Source organism: Lacerta agilis, chromosome 5 (assembly GCF_009819535.1).
Source record: "Lacerta agilis isolate rLacAgi1 chromosome 5, rLacAgi1.pri, whole genome shotgun sequence".
In the NCBI taxonomy this organism is placed as follows: Eukaryota; Metazoa; Chordata; class Lepidosauria; order Squamata; family Lacertidae; genus Lacerta; species Lacerta agilis.
Window position 1 is genome coordinate 22734720 of NC_046316.1, and position 21152 is coordinate 22755871.

Consider the following 21152-nt stretch of genomic DNA (forward strand, 5'->3'; position numbering starts at 1 on the left):
TCCCCACACATAGATGGTTTATTTAGCCAAAGGCTTGGGGAAAGGTTTTCTACATAGAACCATCTAGGCAGCCTAAAATACAGAATGCAGCCTTGTGAGGAAGGTAACACCTGGCCAGTAACACCAGATACTGCAGCTGCTGCTTCCTGGTAGCTATTTGTGTGAGCAGAGTGCCTATGTTTGTGTGATTCCAGATCAGACATTATTTCTGCCATGTGGCTGCATTCCTACAGACATTTGGATAGCTCCTCATGGAAGCACCGTGAAGGCTATTTCACATTTTGAAAATAACTGATGCACATTCAAGCCGTCCAAGTGATCAGTATGCATGGAGGCACTTTTCTTCAGAGCCATGCAGAGGGAAGTTCTTCCCCATGGATTTTCATTACTTACTGAAATTCTGTTGCTTTCTCTCTTGTAAAGAGTGGGGCAGGAGAAAAGGTATCAGGGTAGTAGGATGGGCCACTTACACATCACCAAATAAAGAGGACAAAAGAAAAGCAGATCTGTATAAATCCTGCAAATGCTAACTTGTACATAGTGATGCACACTTGGAAACAATTACTGCCATTTAAATAGTCACAATCCCTCTCAATATAACAGTGTAGCTGTTGTGTCTGCTGTCTGTTCAGGTGCTTATTGTCAATGGGAAACTTTTGAGGGTCACCCTTTTTAGGGTTCTTTGAACTTGGCTTGGACAGGCAATCTGACAAAAAGAGGACCCTAGGAAGTTCGTAATATGTGAGCTGGCTTCAGGTGATTTGTCCTCGAGTATAAAATGTGGCAGAAAGGGAGGAGGTGAAGGTGACACTTGGCAAGTGACCCGTGAGAGACTACAGAGGAAGTCCAGGCCAAACCAACACTCTCTGGGGATTATAAATAAGAAAAGGTATGTGTGCAGATCATTCCTCCAAACACCAGTGCCATTTTTTCCTTGTCTGCAAGGTCTCAAGTCTTGTTTTCATTTCGGCATATGGCTTTATTTTTGATACGTTTCAAAAGAAAATAGATTCCGTAGCCATGCTACAGTCACATCAAAGCAACATACCTATCCAAACCTAGGACGAATTGCTGATGTCGAACAACTACATCGCTATTTAAGGCAGCACGCTTTCCCTAATCAAGCGTTAGGGAACATAATTCGGCCCATTGTCCTCCACCGCTCCCCCCCCCCCGCTCAGGAACTGGCTTGCCTAAATAACTGAGGGGGAGGAGCCAAGCGGCCCTTCCCGCCAAGAGCAGCGTTGCTTGGGCGCAGAAAAGGGCGGGAACTGCGTGCTCGCGCATTGGAGGAATTAGAACCTTATTTGCAGCTGCTGCTGCTTTTAATTCCCTGATAAACCCATTACATAAGGATCGACGGGGAGACTTCAGACGGCCGCCGCCGCAGCTCCCCCTACCTCCACTGGGAGAGAGAAAGCTGCCTGCAGGCAACGCAGTGCATTGCGTTACATGCACCGGGGTGGGGAGAGGTGGGGGAGAGAGATGATGTCGGTGCAAGCGCCAGCCTTGACTCAGCAAGAGTGGCGCGCGGCCCCTTTAAAGGGCCAGCTTACCCCACCCCCCACCCCCGCTCCTCCACCAGGCTCAGGCGTGCCGAGCGCGAGCGGCGTCTCTCCCTCCTACCCTCCCTTGCTCTCTACTCCATTGCGGGGACAGGCAGCCGGCTCTCGCTTTCTCTCCCCCCCCACCCCCGTCCGCCGCGCGCGCCTGCCTTCCAATCCGCGCCCGCCGCCCGCCTGCCAGCCAGTCCCGGGGAGGGAAGGGAGAGTGTGTGTGCGAGCGCGAGCGCGCCCCTGCTGCACCCAGCAGTTTCGCAGCCAGCCTGGAGAGACGGAGACAGACAGGGAGGGAGGGAGACGGCGCACCAGGAGAGAGGAGCTGCTGCCGTCGCCGCTGATTGCGAAGCGTGCGCGCCCCCCCTTCCTTCCAGCGCTCGCTTTTCCTCCCCACGCCTGACAGCCCCCTGTTTCAAAGGGGAAAAAAGGGAAGGGGGAAAAAGAGCAATAAACCCGAAAGGCAAGAAGTAGGAGGGTGGGGGGCGCGGGAAACAATGGAGGTGCCTCGCCTGGATCACCATATGAGCAGCCCGAGCAGCCCCTGCGAGGATGTCATCAAGAACCTCAGCTTGGAGGCGATCCAGCTCTGCGATAGGGACGGTGAGTGGAAGGTACCGGGGCTTGGTTGGGTAGGTAGGGGGAGCTCATCTCAGCGCAAAGCGGCCCGTGCTCTTGCTGCCACCGCCTCGCCCCACCCCCACCGGGCTTGCTAATGCAAAATTACCCCCCCCCCCGCGCGTATGGCTCTTTGTTGCCACCTCATCTACCCTCTCCAGCCGCCGCCCCCCCAATCCAATCCTGCGCGGGGTAAGGTTTAAATATCCCTCTCCATCCCTGGCATTTGAGAACAAAAGAACAGTTTTTTTTTTTTTTTAAAGGAATCCCCTCTATAAGGTGGGGGGGATAGTTCTACGCCTTGCAGAGCGCTTGCCTGTTTCGAGAATTGGAAAGGAGGAGGAGCTGCATTCAAACGGCTCTGAGAAACGCGTGTTTAGGCATGCATTTTCACGCGCACAGCCACTCCGAGTCCGATTGAGATGATCACTTCTTGCGAAGCCATGATCTCGAACTCCAGGCACGAACCCGATTGTGACGTCCTGAATTATTATTAGAGTGGGGAGTGAGGGGGTGGTATGTTCTTAGCTCTCTCTTATTTATGTTACTAATGAAGAAACTTGTCAAATCGCACAGGCGTACACACATGTAGTAATTCAATATAAATGCCACTTGAGGGGTACAAAAACGCCAGGGTTTGTGGCTGTAGTACGGGGTTTGGTAAAGGAAAAGAGAAAAGGAGAGGTTTGTATGTTTCAGCACCATGGACAGTTGCAGCCTCTTTTCTGGACTGTGGCGGAAGTTCGTCTGATCTAATGCAGAATTCGAGACTGATGCAAGCGATTTTGTGTGCTAATGTTAAATCCTTTGTTCTGTACTCTAGCAGTTACAAATTTTGATACAGAGGGAATATGGGAGTAGACATAGCGAGAAAATCTTAAAAGCAAGGGAATGTGACAGTGTTGGCTTGTTAATGCATGTTCTGCTAAGTGGCATGGTTAAAACTAATAACAAAACTTAATTTGTTAGGCAGAATGCAAAAGGGTTGTTTGAGCTGCAGAAACCCAGGCATTTGTAAGGCTGTGTAATAAAGAACGGGGAACAACCAATTTACATACTGATGTACCCACACTGGAGACTAGCAATTAGGAGTGTGTTTAATATTAATTCTATACAATTATGTCTCACTTAGTTGAAGAAGCACTGTGCTAAACAGCAGAATAACCTGTGTTCAGAAAGTAATACCCTAGAGTTAATTTACAAAACACAATTTAATTTTGTATTCATTTGCCTACCTTGCATTGTTCAACATCTAGTAATTCAAAACAACATAAAAATTACTTTAAATAGTATCCCCTAGCTTAAAAGTAGAAAAAATATGGCTTATATGACAGTGAACTATACCACAAGGTTTTAGTACTCTGAACATTTCGTGGTTTAATGTTAACTGTATATTTATTCTGTCTACACATATTATTTTGGAGTATGCACCTGCAATCTACAAGCAAGTTATTATTGAGTAGTCCCATCTGTGCCAGTTGAAGAACTGTAAAGTTGGTTCAGGACTGCAAATAAAGTAGCGCAACAAATTTGCTATATACCCTAAAAGCTTTGTTATAACGGGCCTTTTTAGTAACAGGCTTAACCATTCTGAAGCTGAATATTTGTCAAGTTATAGTTTTAACATTGTGTTCAGGAGTGTGAGTTTAAGGAGCCTTTTCCATTTCTACTTGAGTCCCCACAATTGCCATGCAGATTTCAATGATTATATTTTTGGTTACAAGTACAAATGGCATTAAAAACCCGTGTTAAGGGAAATGTTCCTGTGTTGGTGTGGGCAGCAACAAAGCAAAACTAGCTTTCATTTCATTTCATTTAATAGATACAGTAGCACAATTTCCTTAAATTGATTTAACTATGTCATTTCCACTAAATATTTAACAGTGAGTGGGTGCATTCGTGCATCTCAGTAAGCCAGGGTTGCTTGCTTACCGTAGTTTATTGAGAACAAGCCGCACACTGGTGCACCATTCCCACTTTGCTGTTCCTCTGAAGTGGGTGGAAAACAAACCAAGAAGCCATAGTCGGTTTTAATTCAGTTTCAAACCACGGTTTGTTGTTCACTTATGAACCTCTGGCTTGTCAAGGATCCTGGGTTGGGATGTCACAGGAAGCCAAGCTTAATTGTGGCTTCCTAGTTTGTATCTTCTATTTGCGTCAGAGGGAGGGGTGAAGTGAGAGAGATTAGGCGGCATTCATCAGCACACTGCTCATTCATGATAAACCATGACAAGCCACAAACGTGACCGGTATATATATTAGTCATAGCTGTGTTTGGTAACAGCAGATATTTTGAGATGGGGGTAAATGGAAGGCTCGCATAGTTCTCTGCCGTTTTTGCTTGTCTCAAAGTGTAGTGAAGCTTGCAGAGTTAATTGTAGCAGTCTGCTAATTGATTCAGAATAGCCTTAATTAATTGTTGTGTACGATGAAGCAGGGTTACACTTTTTAGTGTGGTTTTGTTTCCTCCTGATCTTTAAGAAAAAGAAAAGCTGGCTCAAAAAAAAAAAAAGATACTGGGGAAGTGCCAGTTCCTCCCCACAATAGATTTCATGCCTAGCTAATCCTCATACATACTAAACTCTGATGGCTGTGATCCTTAAAAAGAACTCCACCAGTGCAAGGCTCATTAATCCCAATGCCTTTTGAGGTAGGGCATTATTCCAAATATTACAGGCAGACAGAAACGTGTGCAGGCTTCATGCATTGAAATTTTACCACTAGTGTGCAGAACCTGATGTGGGTAAGTGCATTTGAAACATACTTTGCTTCCAACAGGTGGCACTTAAGACTCAAGAATGCCTACATGGAAAGACAAAATGGGATAAATGGACCCAACTTTCCAGGAGAGCAGCATATAATTAGTTGCTTCTAAGTGCAACACCATAAAAAACGACATAGCATCTCTTCTAAAGCATCATGGGGTGCAATCTATCAAGCAGTGTTGCTGTACAATGAGCATTTTGATGGCTCATGGGCAGGGCTCCTGTGAAAACTCCACTGAAATGAATGGCTATTTCGCAGCAGCAATTGTAAGGGAGACTTAAATATGATCTTTGCAGTTCTCGTCTCTTTGAAATCACTGGATGTTCAACTCTTCCCCAGATGACCGATGGTTTAAACTGACTAATGTTCTCATTTTATGGATGTAGACTTTCGCCCATTTAATGTGTGCGAACCTCACTGAAATCGGCAAGTACACTATTGTGGCCCATGTTACTGTTTTGTTTTCGTGTTGAGAAAATAGGTGTTTGGCTTTCTTTTAACTTGCTCAAGGTGAATCTAATCAGACAAGCACTTAACGATGCCCACTGGCAATGATGTGCATCTGAATGTGAAAAGATAAAGGAACACACAAAATAATGAACATTATATTCAGTAGTATTTTAACCTACTGCTATGTAATGGAGATGTTAGCTCTATAAATTTAAAACAGCTCAGTTCTTCTACAGTCTCATTTGAAAGTTTATTTGATTTGAATAGTTGCTTGCTTGGTTACCCTCTAGACCTGATGCATAGCAAATGTGAGATGTCAAAATCCTAATATTAGAAGTTCGAGAGAAAATAGTCTACCTGTTGATAACAACAATACATTTAAGATGTGACATGCATTTATTTTCCATTTCTCACTTTTCCAACTGTGTTGCCACCCTGAAGGCCAAACCGAGAATCTAGAATACTATACATTCCAGACGAAAAGAAATGTGATTATTCCAGAGAGACACAAACCCTTTCTGTAGATATAGAGTAGGACTCTGTTTTCCTATCCAAATGTTCTTCAGGTGGTCCACATCCATATTAATCAAATTAAATAAAAATGAAATATTTATTAAGTGCCAAAATCAACCAACAGATGCAGTGAAACATCAGCCCATAGACATTGTAACATCTTTCAACCTTCTTTTTTTTTTTTAAAAAAATACAAACTCCTGTTTTAATATAGCTGCGCTGGTCCACAGCTCATGTTGAGGCTTCATTTAGAGTGCTCACGCCAGTGTAAATGACAGAGGCTTCAAATATCTGAAAGACGGCCTCCTTCCCTACAGACCTTTCAGAGCAGCAGAGAGGGGCCTCTTGGTAGTTCCAGCACCCTCACAAGCTTGGGGTGGGGGGGGGCAGCCTGGGAGACGGCATTCTTTGATGATAATTATAACAGAAACATTTTACAATAGCACTTAAAGGCCTGCAGGTATCTTCTCAAACTGACCTCTCTGTTCAAGTTGTTCCATAAAGCTGGGGTCGCTATTTAAGAGCAATCCTAGATCATCCAATCAAGTCTCCTCCTAGAGTATTTTCAGCAGATCCTCTCTGCAAATTGTAAGTTGTAATAGGGAATGCAATAGCCTTTTAAAATCTAAATCTGGGCTCCCTTGTTGCTGTGGCGACTGAATGTGCAGATGGAGTTCCCCATTCACTTTGATGATGGAATGGGATGCATAGTGTTCAGTGATGTGAGTTTTCGGGGGTGGGGGAGGGAGGGAATCGAATTGGAAACATGTCCAGTGCATTCCTGAGGGTTTTCTAGTAATCTAATGTAGCATGTTTACTTGTGTTTAGTAAATGGAGCCAAACACTTTGTAACTGCTAAGATTGTTTAATACTGTGTTTACAACTGGCATCCATTCATTGTTATCAACGAACTTAGGAAATGGAAATTTTCCCATGGGAAAATAAAGCAATATCTTTTTTTTCTCACTCCACATTGTTGTTGGTATGCTCACAATATCTTCTCTCTTTTGTAACCAATTTATTGGTAACATAGTCGCACAGGGAAGCAGTGAAATGGGGTGAGAGAGAGAGAGAGAGAGAGAGAGAAGGCAATTCCCAGCCATTTTTCTCTTGCTGCTGCTTACGCAGGTTAACAATGGCAGCAGATTGCTGGGATATTCTTTGTTGTCTTGGTGGGTCTAATCTAAAATGTTTTCATTCCATTTTACCACCCCAAACCCCAATTTATAGGTATTTAGATGTATGCAAACTATAAATATTCATTCATTTTCAATATCCTCTGGTTATTACATTTTGTTTGTTGTGCCATGTTGAAATGCATATTCCTGGATATAGGCTGATGCCTGTTTGTCTGTCTTCAAATACATGGATCTGACTTACAGTAAAATAATTGTGGAGGTGGGGGAAAGATATATTATGATCTTTAAGCAAAATAAAATGTGAATTGAGAATGTGATATTAAAATATTAATATTAATAAATAGCATGACACACTTTGCAAAAGGGGATCCAGACTGCAACTTGGTCATATCGTGAAGGCACAAAATCCATTCAGTCTCCCAATCGCACAGGCATAAATAACTCTAGTGTCATCTTTTATTTAAATTCATAATAGGCACATCCTGAAATGGCACGATCACATTTCTGGTGCATCATCAACATTTTTAATGTCCATAGCAAATAAAAGAACACTGTTAAGGTTGTGATTACAATATGGAATTACACGCACACACACACACCAGTCTAGCTCCTGTAATAGGCACAGCTTTAAAACTCATTCTGAAAACCAGTGCTTATTTTGAGTCCTGCTGCAACAGAACAAAGTGTATTTATCTAGTCCAGCATTTGGATTTCCCCGCAGTGACCCTCCCCCATACTTCCAAGAGAGCCCACAAGCAGGGCCTGAAGGTATAGCAGTTCCCCAGATGCTGCTCCCCACCTGGTAGTCAGAAGGTATACTGTGTCTGAACATGCAGGCTCCATTTAGCTACATGGCTAATAGCAGTAGATAGGCAAAATCAAGGAGGGCAAGTCTGTTCCCTCTTCAGTGCCATCTAAACTTGTGGCTGTTGTCAGATCTTGGGGAAGCCAATTCCATTAACTGGGCACTGTGTGAAGAGGGTACAAATGGCACCTAGGTAAGAGATGTGAAGCTCCAGGGGAAGAGGTCCACCCCATGCCTTCATGTAGCTTAGCAGAAACATCTTTCCAGAACAGTAATTCAGAATATTCTTCTTTGTCCCTACTTGTCACATTCTAAAAATGCCATGTTCCCTTTGACTTTACTAATACCCTCCTTCTTAATTATTTTGCTTATATCCTTCAAGTGTTTCTAATTGTCTGCCGACCACATAGACAGGTGTGTGTGTGTGTAATATGTAATAATGTGTATTCTAATTTTTCTTGAGCATCAGTTATGTCTCCTGCCCCAGGCAATTTCTATTGCTCTTCCTTGAGCAGTATCCCTTCCTTTAAAAAAAGCCATTTATTGTTTGCTTTCTAATGGCATGGATGGTATTATATGCCTTTGTGCTGTTTATCCAGTTTGCCTTAACATACATTGTATTATTGCGTTTCATGCTGACAGCTGCTTCTGAGGCCACGATTAGCTGGGAAGCAGAGTAATCATTAGGATGTCCTTTCTCAGCTCCAGTGTTGCATCAAATTGTGTCCAGAAGTATTCTTCATTAGGCACTTGAATATAGTCCACTGAGGACTGTCTCTGCTTAGCACCCAGTCTCCCAGCGGAGCTTTCTTTATAAATGGAGTACTCAAGCTATGAAAGAAGAATTCATTACAGTTTCACAAGGAAAGCATGGGAGGTGAAAGTCATGCTATTTCCTAACAGGCAGCTTTTTCTGTGTCTTGCCTTTCCATTGTGTGTGTTTCTGTTAGATCATTTCTGAATGGTTCAGCATTCATTCTTCTACCTCTTTGCGAGGTGTAGATTTTTTTTAAATATATAAAAACACTCATTTGTATGAAATACCCAGTCATCTGCCCATTGCGACTACCAGTTCTCATTTAACATCATTGGTGAATTCAGCAGTATGTGTTCTCACTCGTCTGGATCATTAATCAAGCCTTTGTAATTGCATTTGTATCTATCCCCTGCATCTGGGGTACCTCGCTGTACACCTGTCCCTGCTTGAATCCTTTAAATTTGCCATGGTCTTTTGTTCACTCCCATGTGCCAGTGTTCCCACAACAAACAAGACGTTGTGGCAGGAAGGAGGGCAACCAATCATTTTACTGAGATGAAATGTATGAAAAAAAGAACCACAAATCCCTCAATCTGTGTAAGACTTCAACTGCTTATTACGATCAATTTATTCATAAGGTGGGTTATTTTGTTGTTGTTTCTGTGAGAGACCAGTACTACTTGAGACTGCCTTTTTCAGCTTTATAACCTTCAGGCCTATGCCTAACTTAGGTCCGTCCATCCATGTGTGGTCCAGTGTTAGAAACTCAGGTATATATGTTAGGCGCCAAATGGCTCCTTAAACCAGGGTTACTGTCACCAAAACGGAATGCCTGGCTGCTCAAAGGCCATATTTTTAAATGCAACTTTTTGTTTCCTGAAATTTATTCTGATTGTGCATTTCTAATCTAGCAGAATTGTACAGGATGTGTGGCTAGTGTATGAAAACAGTCAAGATCCAACTATCCCCAGGTATGCACCTCCAGATGGTGGAGATGTCAGGCGCCATCCTGGCGCCCAGGCATCTTCACTTGGTCACAAGTGGCCGTTGGCGAGGTGCAAAACGCACCTGGTTCCTGGCCAATTTTGAACGCTGGTCTGGTCCATCTTCCAGATGGTTTCCAGTAGCAAAATTAGGGGTTGTCAAGTGCTGGACAACCCTTACAATATGCATTGAGTAGGGCTGTGCTCATTTGGTTGATCATTAGGATGCTGCATTGGTCCAGATGCTTTGATTTGTCTCTGTTTATTTTTATTACTTTGCTCCATACACTGGGATTGAAAATATTCAATGACGAGCAGGCTGCTATTACTATTCATCCTCATCATCTAACTCAGCACTGTCTACAATGACTAGCAGCACTTCTCCAGGGTTTCAAGCGGGAGTTTCTTCCATCCCTACCTGGAGATGTTGGCGATTGAATCTAGGACCTTTAACACACAAAAGAAGGCACTTTTACCACTGAGTTGCAACCCTTCTCCACAATTGTGCACATTTCAACAAGTCTTTTGCCTATCACTCACCTCATCTTAACTGGGGAAAAAATCACATTTATGGAGTAGCCTGTGAATTTAACCAAGTCTTGTCACATGTTTGTCCCACAGTTAAAAATGAGAGCTTGGGGACAACCAGTGAATCCAGTTGGCATAGGCTCAGGGTGGTCGAAAGGAACATGGTATATGCTTGGCTTGTGGAACTCTTAACTGCAGAATGGAATCTATGGAGTTTTGTTACTTTATGCATGGTGGCACTTTCTGTAGCTATTCACTACTTTCAAAACAAGGCAGTACCTAGGAAAGGTCTTGGTGTGCAACAGATGTCTGTTTTTAACTCTTTCCTGTTGTAGCCTGCCTCTCTGACCTTGGCAGTTCGCCGCCACTCACCCTTTCTGGTTTCTGATTCTCCTCATTAATAGTCTTGGCTTGCTATGTCCTCTCTATTCCTTTGAACAATCTCGCAGCTGTTGGGTTTTTCCTACCTCATTAATTCGCCTTCGCTTTTCATATCCAGAGTAATTTTTCTTCTCCTTCGCTTGTTCCTCTTAATTTCTCTGCCCCCTTTGCCATCAATGTCCATCTGCAGGTTTCTTGAGAATAGGCTTCAAAAAGGGCATTGTGTGTCCACTTCTCTGTCCCTGTCCCTGTCTTTCTTTTCTTTTCTTTTTTTTGGTAGATGCACTAGGCTACCTATTTAAGGAGAAGTAGCAATGCAGGGGAGGAAGTCAAGCCAAAATCTGCGTACGTGTCAACAGAGGAAAAAACTTGTGTGTGCAGTTATGGCTTTGTTACCTGTTTTTGCTACCAAATGGGAAGGGACTATCTCTGAAAGAGAACTCAAATGAATGGGAATTGATTGCATGTTGCTCTAGGGCCAGGAAGTCCTTGGTTAACATCCCCCAGACAGTCAGGACCTTCACTGGGTAGCACTGGGCTTGTCACTGTCTCTCTGCTTAACTTGCCTCATGGGGTTGCTACCATAAAGCAGAGCAACCCCACATGCATTGCTCTGGATTCCTTGGAAGAAGGATGAGGTAAGCTATAGATACAGTAAGTAATCAGCAACTTTAACTGAAGTTTGCCCCAGCAGATTAAGGTAGAGCTAGGTAATGAAAAGTTTGTATGAGCTAAATTTGGACACCCAATTCCATTTTAAGCATTTTTGATAAGGTGTATGGGCATAGCTGTCAACCTTTCCCCCTTTTTTGCGGGAAATTCCCTTATTATAGCATTGGGAAACAGCAGGGAGGGTTGACAGCTATGGTCGTTTCCCAATGCAAGAAAAAGGAAGGTTGACAGCTATGTGAATGGGATGTGCTCTGTCAGGAGCTTTGTGATGACCCATGAATGCTGCCTGTGTGAAAACAGTCAAGATCCAAGTATCCTCAGGCATGCACCTCCAGATGGTCAAAATGTCAGGCACCATCCTGGTGCCCAGGCACCTGCACTTGGTCACAAGTGGCTGATAGCTAGGTGCAAAATGCGCCTGGCGCCTGGCTAATTTCAAACATATCTAGTACATTACTAACATCAGAGCTACTGATTTATGTTCATATTGGGGATAAAATGGGTTTGGGTTAAGACTGAGCAGTATTGGGTTCTCTGAGATTTTCTAGTGTACTAATAGCAGAGGTAAGAAATGATTTGGGGACTATAGTCCACCAACTACCTATATGTATATAACCACCTATGAAACTGTGTGCTACACAAAGCTGGATTTTATTCAGCTGGACCGCATCCCATCATGACCACCCTCACAAATTCTGGCTGTGTGGTGATTTCTATCTTTCATTTTATGTTTCAGTAATGAAACCAAATATAATGCCCTGTTAGTAGTGTGAAAAGTTTTCATTTGTAACAGAGAGAGAAGAGATCCTTAACCAAAGTTTCCCTTCGAAAGCTTTGATGCCATGTGTGCGTTGTCACATCCCTTGTCTGACCTTGAAAATATTTCTTTCAGCTAGTTATAACACATTGTGCTGTTGGTAACGGAATCAATTTCTATTGTGGTGTTTGTAGCTGAATCATTAATCAATTTTAGTTTTATTGTTATTACAAAGTGTTCTTGTCTCTGTCCACGCTTGAATGCAGGTACTGTTTTGCATAGGTGGTTTAGAAAACCATAATCAGACTTTTTAAAAATATGCTGAAGACATTCGTGAACCTTGACAATTGTCCCTCAAATTGGTAGTGGGTAGGTTATGTCTTGCTACAATATTCCATACACACACACACACACACACACACACACACCACTCCATGTTTCTGTCCTCTTGTGTGTGTTTTTTCAGACGAAGAACATTGTCTAATCTCAATGCTCTCTTTTAACATTCTGTTATTATTTGATAATTGGACTATGCCTTTCCTAAGAAAAGCAAATTTCCATACTACGGTAATTAGGGTTGAATCTTAAAAGCTGCTCACCTGTCAGGATAGGATGGCATAGTTAGACCAGGCCTCAGCAGGCAGGACATGGAAACCAGGGTATGGCAGAGAAGAGGTAAGCTAGGCCAGGTGGAATTTGGAATAAGAACTGGGTTTCCGAAAAGAGGTGACCGAAGAAAAGCAAAGGAAAGCAGACCAAGGTATAAACGAGGGATAAGGGAACCCTTTTCACCATTAGGGCCACATTCCATTTTAGGCAGCCTTTTGGGGGCCACATCCCAGTGCTGTGTGGGGCTAGAGGCAAAAGTGGGCAGAGAAACTAAGTTTTGTGTTTGTCCAGTAAGCTAGTTTCTTCACACTTGGACACCCTCCTCTTTGCTCCCTCCTGGCAAGCAACAAGCATTATCTGAGTCAAATAATGCATTCCAGCCAGGCAAAAGCACTCAAGAAGGATGCAAAGCAGGGCTGGAGAGTGGTTGGGGCATAGGCGTAGTGCCAAGGGGCAGATAGAGACGATGACATTTGCCCCCTTGGGCTGACGTTCCCCATCCCTGTTATAAACAGATTCAAGGCATGGTGAAGGAGCTCTACCTGGAACGGCAGTCGGCCCTCTTCGCAGCCTCTTCCTGCACCCTGTTGTTGAAGATGTTGGGACTGTTCATAGACTCCACTTGTCTTTTTTCTTTTGTGATTTAAGTTGAATCACATTCAGCACCACATGTAGTTTGGCCCTGATTTCTTATAGACTTGATATGCCTCCAAAAACCATACAGGTACTTTAGCCTTGTATTGATAAGGTAGGCTGGCAGTGCTGTGGGGCCTCTGCCTCCTGACCCAGCTAAAATCAACAGTGGGAGAAGTATTTGTGAGGGGAGCACGGATATCATGCTTCTTTATGTAGACCTGCCTCATACGTTCAAAATCACAGTCTTGAGTGAAAGAGGTTGGCCAAATGGTTTTTGCAAAGTGTGGTTGACCCGGGAGAATTCCATCAAATGAGAACCCAGCAACAAAGATTTATAATACAGTACAAGAGTGCCAATAGGAGGAGGAGACCAGATCCAGATGTGTGAGCAAACACTGCAGCAGCTGGAACCAGCTGCCCCGCAGTGCAGACCGGGCTATAATAGTGTATCTTGTTGCAAGGAGATAGATGCAAAGTTACAGCTTATAGATACAGTGAAGGGACTGTGCACAATGGCCTCTTTCTTCACTGGACTTCTTTAGTATCCCTCCCTGATGATGGCTTGCCCTTCTTTTGCCTCGCTCCTCTGCCACGGGAACCATCCCTTCCCTTGTGACTCTGCAATGCCTCCCTGGCACTCTTCAAGCTCTGCCAGGTCATACTAGGAAGGTTATTCACTTCTCTTCTGCTGAATGTGTTCTGTTCTGTACTTGCTGTAAAATGAGGTGGTAAAATCCTCAGGAGAGAGATTGGAATGTACCACTTCAGATAGTAAGTGGGGCTCTGCCACTTTGTTGATGCTCTCTTTGAATGCCTTCAGGGTGTCAGTATTTCATGAAAGAGATTCAAGTACCGGGCACATACCAGAACTTTTGGTTTCCACAATTGCCATGGGAAAATGTGCTATTAAATCCACTTTTTAAAATATTAGATTTTTGTGCTTTGGAAAGTAACAGGGAAATGCATCAAATAGCATGGGATAAATGATTAATGGGAAGATGTGCAAAAACTCTGCACGCAAATCGGGACAAATGCAGGATGGGTGCTCGTTGACATATAACCTTCCCACACATGCAAAAATCAGAACAAATGTTCAATAAATACCAGATACAATCTAACTTCTGCCTAAGGTTTGGACAAGCCAATCAGGATGAATGGGCAATAAATAACTTGTCCGGAGGAGCAATCGTATTGTGATGGGGTGGGTGGGATCCTGCTCAGTCAGTTCTTTGTTGTGCTAGGTCTGTACATGCAGCAAAGTGTGCGAGAGTTTTAAGCATTCAAATGTGACCCTCACCCATTTGTAGTTTTAGGACTGACCATTGCTACCTCTTTCTACTGCACATGTAAACAAAGCCAGCCTACCTTTTTCATTTTGTCTCTCCTTGTGTGCTCTGTATTGGGATCTGTTAATTCACATTGCTTAGGGGCAGGATTAGACTTGGTGATGCATTCACAAATCTCTGGCATCACATGTGCTTTGGCCCTTAAATTCTCAGGAAGCTGAATTTTACCCCAAGTAATGTCATCACCTGTGCTTCCGGAAGGTGGGGAGCTTACTTTTGCCTGTATTTTTCTGCATTTCACTTCCCTGTGGTTTCTTCTTCTTTCTACAATTCATTTATGTACCTGCAACTCCGCTTATGCCACATTAAAGTTTGTTGGTCTTTATGGGGTGCCACAAGACTCCTTTTGTTTATGCTTCTTCTGTATTCCTTCAGTGTATACATAGGACTCAAAGCATCCTCTGCTTGTTTTCTTAAATTATCAGGACATTTTTGGACGCTGGATGCAGTCCTGACCGAGTCTGGCTGTTCATACGCTGAATGCAATTTATTTCTATATTTGTAATACAGAATTCACTATGAAATAAGTGTAGATTTCTGATGCCTAAATTGGCCTCCACTTTTTAAAAATGTGGCATTTTGACACATCATATTTATACAGGAGTCATTGGAGACCCCCCCCCCAAAAAAATTTTTTTGATCTAGTCACTGCGACTTATGCTGCAGAGAGATAATACAGTCCTGCTAGGCTGAGCATTCATTTGATATTGCATCAACACATTCAGCCTTAAATGAGAATGCAGAACCCAAAATAACAATGTGCTAAGCTTTTTATAGATGCCATTGTCTTTCTCTGTAGCTGTCCTTTTAATGCTAAGTATGGACTATGTGGTTTTGCATATGTTGCGTGGATTATGTGTTGGATGCATTGATCTTTTGCTCCAGCAGCTATATTCAGACCCATTCGCAGACACCCTCCCTTTTTAAAACAGCCTTATAAACAAATCGGCAAAAAACGATAGCCCAGAAAAATCCTTCCATGCCCACACATATGTTTGTCCATAATTTACAGTATATCAATACTTGGAAAGGTGCGAGGGGGAAAGATCTGTTATTTTCAAGATTACAAATGTTTCTTGTCTCTAGACATACTTGTTCCAGGTGAGTCTTGTTCGATGGTCCGGCCTTTAAAGGCTACTGTACTGTAGAATCCACATTAGTTAGAATCCAGAAAAAATGTTGGTAAACTTGACTCCAATTGAAATCAACAGGGGAGAAATAGTCATGCTTTCAATTGCATTCATTTCAATGGGATTTAAGTTTAACTAAAGACAGGCTCACTGTTTTGGAGGTGTTTATTAGGTAGGTTGGAATGGGTGAATAGTTGTTGCTCTTCTAGGTATGGACTGAAAAACTCAATCTTCAGTTCTGTATCTGCTGAGCATCCACCTTAATTTTGCAGTTTACACAATGCAATGGTGCTGCGAAGGAGTTGGTAGTCCTTTGCAGCTGCTTACTAGGATCATGCCCATTGATCTAGCAACTCATTTGTATATTCAGATACTCAATCGGACATTGTTATTTCTCCACAGAAATACTTATTATCTACATCTATATAGAAAACTGGCATTCTGCCATCATCTTAGGAAGCTTTGCATCCAATGTGAGGATCACTTGTTCATCCTGTGAATCTCTCGTCTATACTGTAGACTGGTTCTTGTTGCTCCTGTCTAATTTAGGGATTATGCCCAAGGATTCTTGGTTTCATTGCAATATCTAGCTGCTGCATTGAGTCTTTGGAACCAGTTGCTGCCAGGTCATCAGGGAGGGGGCACTATTCATGAATAGGTGGTTTTGCAGCAGCATGGCAGACTCTCTGCTTCAACTTTGAGCTGTTTGCCTGATGGAGGCAGCTTCCATTTGGTGAATATTTGTGTGTAGCCGTCTGTATTATGCTAAGGCCAAGACGCAGAGTAAAATCAATGTACTTCCCCTCTTTTTCATGCTCAGGATTGTTCCCCTTTTCTGTCCTATGCCCAGAATTTCCAGCTTTAGTCCCTTGACTTCCAAAATTCCTTATTGATACAATTATCACAAGGAGGCTTGCTGTGGTGTGTATATATAGGACATTTTTGTGTGTGCTTTTTTTAAACTTGGTATAATGTCACCTAGTAGTCATCTTTTAAATATCAGCTTCACTTCACTTGATCTTCTCCAGTCTTCATTTTTCTTAAATTGAAGTAATTTTTCATCATATAAATGTCAGCAGATAGCTCTTGCACATCTTCCTCCCACTGTTCTCTCAAGATATATATAGAGCAAAGGAGTATGTCAAACGTTTGGTAATAGGTTTGGTAACCAGCCATATTCTAGATAGTACATAACCTAGCAGAACCAGATCTCTCCCCCCCCCCCTTTTCTCAGTTACATTTTAGGAAAACATTCTAGAAAATGAGGGAAAGTGCCAATTATCTTCACTCCTTTGACCTATGTCAAGTGCATAAATTCATTCACTGTGTTGTCTGTATTTGCAGAACTGGAATTCTAAAGATGGGTTTGCATAGATTCAAGAGCCCCAAAAGTTTCACTGCTCCAAGTGTATACTTCCCCAAGTGACTTATGGTGTGGCTTGTTTGTGTGTGCTTACAGGGGGTAACTGTTAACTACTGTTGCCCCCAAACTGCTCATGATGTAAAACTCCAGCGTGGCAGTTGTGTCTCTTGCCCCTGCTACAGTTTAGTTCCATTCTTTTCTCCTCACCTCCCAAATGGTATTGAAGCAGAAATTGAGTCTGCCTTGCTAGAGCTCAGAGACAAAGAATCTGGCCTTGCAAATGAGATTGGACTACGCTTAACTTCTTTAGGCTGCCGACCTAGGAATAAGTCTCATTGAACTCACCGGGACCTGAGTAGATATGCCTAGGATTGTGCTGCAAATCTGACAGAAGCCTATCCTGATCAGGCTTGTCTTGTCTCCTTCTTGTTTCCTTTCCTTCTGTCATTGATTCATGAATCCTCATTTCTCACCCTCCTTTTCACTACCAAAACACAAAAAACTTGTCCACAAATTCTTGCATGTTTCTGCAAAAAAGGATAACATTTCCTGCCTAGGAATACTGTGGTCTGCTCCCCACCTCCACCCCTGTCACTCTCCATCCTTATCCTGACTGCAAAGGAAAAGTGGAGCGTTACCACTTACAGTTTGAACCTCCAGATCTTTTAAGGAGCTCCTTGCAGCTTCAAAGTCAAGAGGAGCTTTTTACAGACCTTTATAGAAGAACTGTTCAGAATTATGTCCTGCTTGCTTCTGCAATCCTATGAGCGCTCTGTTAAACCCAACTTAGGCTGTGATCATAAGTCCGCCCACAAAGATGCTACATCTGTCTATACTATAGTTGCACTAGTCTGTCATCACACTGTTTTTGTTGGTTGTTTCCCAAGATTCTAAAGGTAGGGGTGGGAAAAGGAAAAGGGGCCAAGAAGGAAAAGGAGGGGACTCATGTCAATGGTAAATGACTTGGGAAGTTTAAGAGAAGGCCTTGGTGTGGGGCAAGGAGCAACTCTGTGTTTGCGGCAGTTTTAGTTCTCTGGTTCCAGCAGGGACGAGAAAGGAGGAAGTAGGGAAGGGGCATGTGGAATTGAGTGGGAGTAAATTTGACATTTGGAGCAATGGGGGAATTGGGGAGAAGGGAATGAAGTGTTTGTGAGGGAGATAATTTTGGGGCTCTGGCAAAGAGTGAATTAAGTTGGAGAGGAGGAAGAATTGAGGAAGGAGCAAATGGAAACCAATGGTGTTGAAGGAGGCATTTGCTGTGCTACGGAGGACTAGGGAGGGGGCATTGGGAGAAATGAAGGGGAATATATCAGTGTCCCACTTGGAAGTTTCATGGAGTAGAAAGAGGGGTTGATTTGTGGAGAGTGGGAGGGGTAGCAAGCAGGAAAGAGACAGCCTAGTACAGTGGTACCTCGGGTTACAAATGCTTCAGGTTACAAATGCTTCGGGTTACAAACTCCGCTAACCCGGAAGTAGTACCTCGGGTTGAGAACTTTGCCCCAGGATGAGAAGGGAATCGTGCGGCGGTTGGAGGCCCCATTAGCGAAAGCACGCCTCACAGGTTAAGAACGGTTAAGAATGGACCTCTGGAACGAATTAAGTTTGTAACCCAAGGTACCACTGTATTTGTATAATTATATATTTTATATTTATATAAAATTTATATATATTTATACATTTACTAAAATGGCTTAACTTAACTCTTCAGTGTATTTATTTAAACTGGGGGTTGCTAACCTGTGACCCTCCAGATGTTGTTAGACTCACAACTCCCATCAGCCCCAGAGAGCATGGTCAGTCATCAGGAGCTGTGGTCAAGCGATATCTGGACGTCCACAGCTTCCCCACACCGACTTAAACAATTTCCAAGCTGCTTCTCAGGATCATCCGTCCTCCTGAAGCTGCTAAAAAAGCAAGCAATTCAGTAAAACAACATTGTTAATGAGACAGTTAAAATCTGTGCAACATTTAACTAATTAAATACAAGAAAAAAGCAGCAAACAGTAAACCTTATAAGCATCACAGGCAACCTCCTCAGCCTCTGCACAGGGCATTAGCTTATCGTAATTGAAATCAGATTAGACGAGAAAAGTATTTAGGACTCATATAAAAAAGAAGAAGAAAGGAATTTTTTAAAAAAATCATGGGAACTGTAGTCCTCTGAGTGGGCCAGGGCTCCTGGTTGAAAATTATGGGCACAAAAATACAGTTTCCACAGTTTCTTCAAGGAAACCATGACAGTTAAAGTAGTTCAAATCCAATTTGCTCTGTTTGTGTACATGTGCCCTAGTTTGGAAGCAAGTTTCTTTCGAAGTCAACTAGACTTGCTTCCAAATAAATCGGAGTGAGTTTCCTGCAAGGTTGTCCTTGATATTCTTCAGTCAAGTTTCCTCTTCAGTATATTTCTTTATGTGCCACAAGAAAAAGAGAATATGTGAAAGCCAGGATTCTTAAAGGCAGTTCAGGCAATTTTATGTTTTTGTGAAGCAGAGGAAATATTATTTCAAAGGGAAGAACTCAGACCTCTAAATCTTGAGGGACACAAGTCTCTGTGGCAAACTGAGCAGCAATGTGTTATTTATGGAGCAGACATGCTGCTTTTGAAAAGAGTCGAGAAACATGATTTATGCGGTAAGAGTTTGCCAGGCATGAAGAACTTGGAACCATCTGACAACAAATATGCTGTGTGCATCTTAGAGAATATCTGCAGTGCAGATTTTGAGGTAGTCTTCATCTTGTACTGCTCACAAAGCATTTGCCTTTCACCTCACCCATTTCTTCCTCTGCTTTTGTGGCCAGTATGCTTTTTTCTTCCTTCCTTTGGGTCCACATATCCCAGGATGCTTAGTCTCTTGGGTATTTAAAACCTTGATGATTGTAAGATTTTTTTTTATCTTGATCTGTTATATGATACTCATTGAAATGCAAAATACCCATGAATGAATAGATCTACCATACATCCAGAGTTGGTCTAACACTTTGCAGGTAGGTGTAGCGGTAATAAAGAGGTGGATTGCCCTGCTGCCAAAGGACAGGTACTATAATTAAAGAGCGTTTGCTGGTGCTACAAGGACTCTGTGTTGGTGCCAATGATTGAAGGTTGCAAGTACAAATCCTTTAGCCACTCTCATTTTGTCAGTTTCCAAAGTCTGATACTCGGCACTTATGGAGCAAGAGCCAGATCTTTAGAGCCAGGTAAGTTGATGCAGGAGCTTGGAAGGGATGCTAAAATGCAGGTGGACTTCACATTTGGATTTTTACCAGCTGAACTGACATGGCTTCCTGTGAAGTAATCCTAATTGGTGAAATTCCTAGGAATTTTGTTAGAGATTCCCCAGGCCCCTCTCGCAGCGGAACTCCAGCTCCCAGGATTCTCTGTGGAGAGGGACTGACTGGACCAGTCTAAGTATCTGGTTTGCTTCTATCTCTCTATAAAGCAGTGCTTGTCAAACTCTTTCCCAGGAACCCAGGATTCCCTCATGAGTTTATCAGCAGGCCGTTCAAGCGAGCTGATCAGCAATGGAGAACAAGCTTACCAGATACTACTGATCTTTCCTGTAAAGCAGGCATGGAGGAGTGTGTGTGTGTGTGTGCGCACACACACACACACTCTGGTGTGTAGATTCAGTGTCAAGCAAGCAAGGTGTGACATTATTTGCACATTTAACCCTGGTATGCTTACTTGCTTGCTTCCCATTGTGAATAAGAGGATTAGAGAAGACAGAGTTCTGATCACAACCATGGCAGCAGGTCCCCATTATCCCACGTCACCATCCTAGTCTCGGTTCTTTCTGTGCCCCACTGGCTATTTACTTATTTATTTTAAAAGCAAGCATTGCCAGGGCTAAAGTAATAAATAGAATCCCATCTATTTTGACCCTTGGTTTGCACAGGCGAGGCTCCGTAGGCTCTATACCATACTATACATGACTATGCCATAGAACCCAGAATAACAGCAGTATTTGGCAAGACTTTGCCAAATTTGTGCCCTTCCTATGTTTCGGATGCTGACTGGAGCTGATGGAAGATGTAATTTAAAACACCTGGATGGTACCAGCTTGGTGAAGGATGGCAAAGGCAGTCCTTGGCAGATGCACATGGGTTCCCTAACAAGCAAATAGATGTGGGGATAAGGGTTCTTGT

General features: G+C 43.0%; 1 protein-coding gene across 1 annotated transcript in view; it reads left to right on the forward strand.

Moving 5' to 3' along the window:
- The first annotated feature begins 1773 nt into the window (after positions 1–1773).
- The window catches only part of PHYHIPL (phytanoyl-CoA 2-hydroxylase interacting protein like), a 48043-nt gene continuing 28664 nt past the window's right edge, over positions 1774–21152 (forward strand). Inside the window, 1 exon segment of the mRNA XM_033148844.1 lies at positions 1774–2159. Coding sequence (XP_033004735.1) covers positions 2054–2159 — 106 coding nt within the window. The 5' untranslated portion in view covers positions 1774–2053.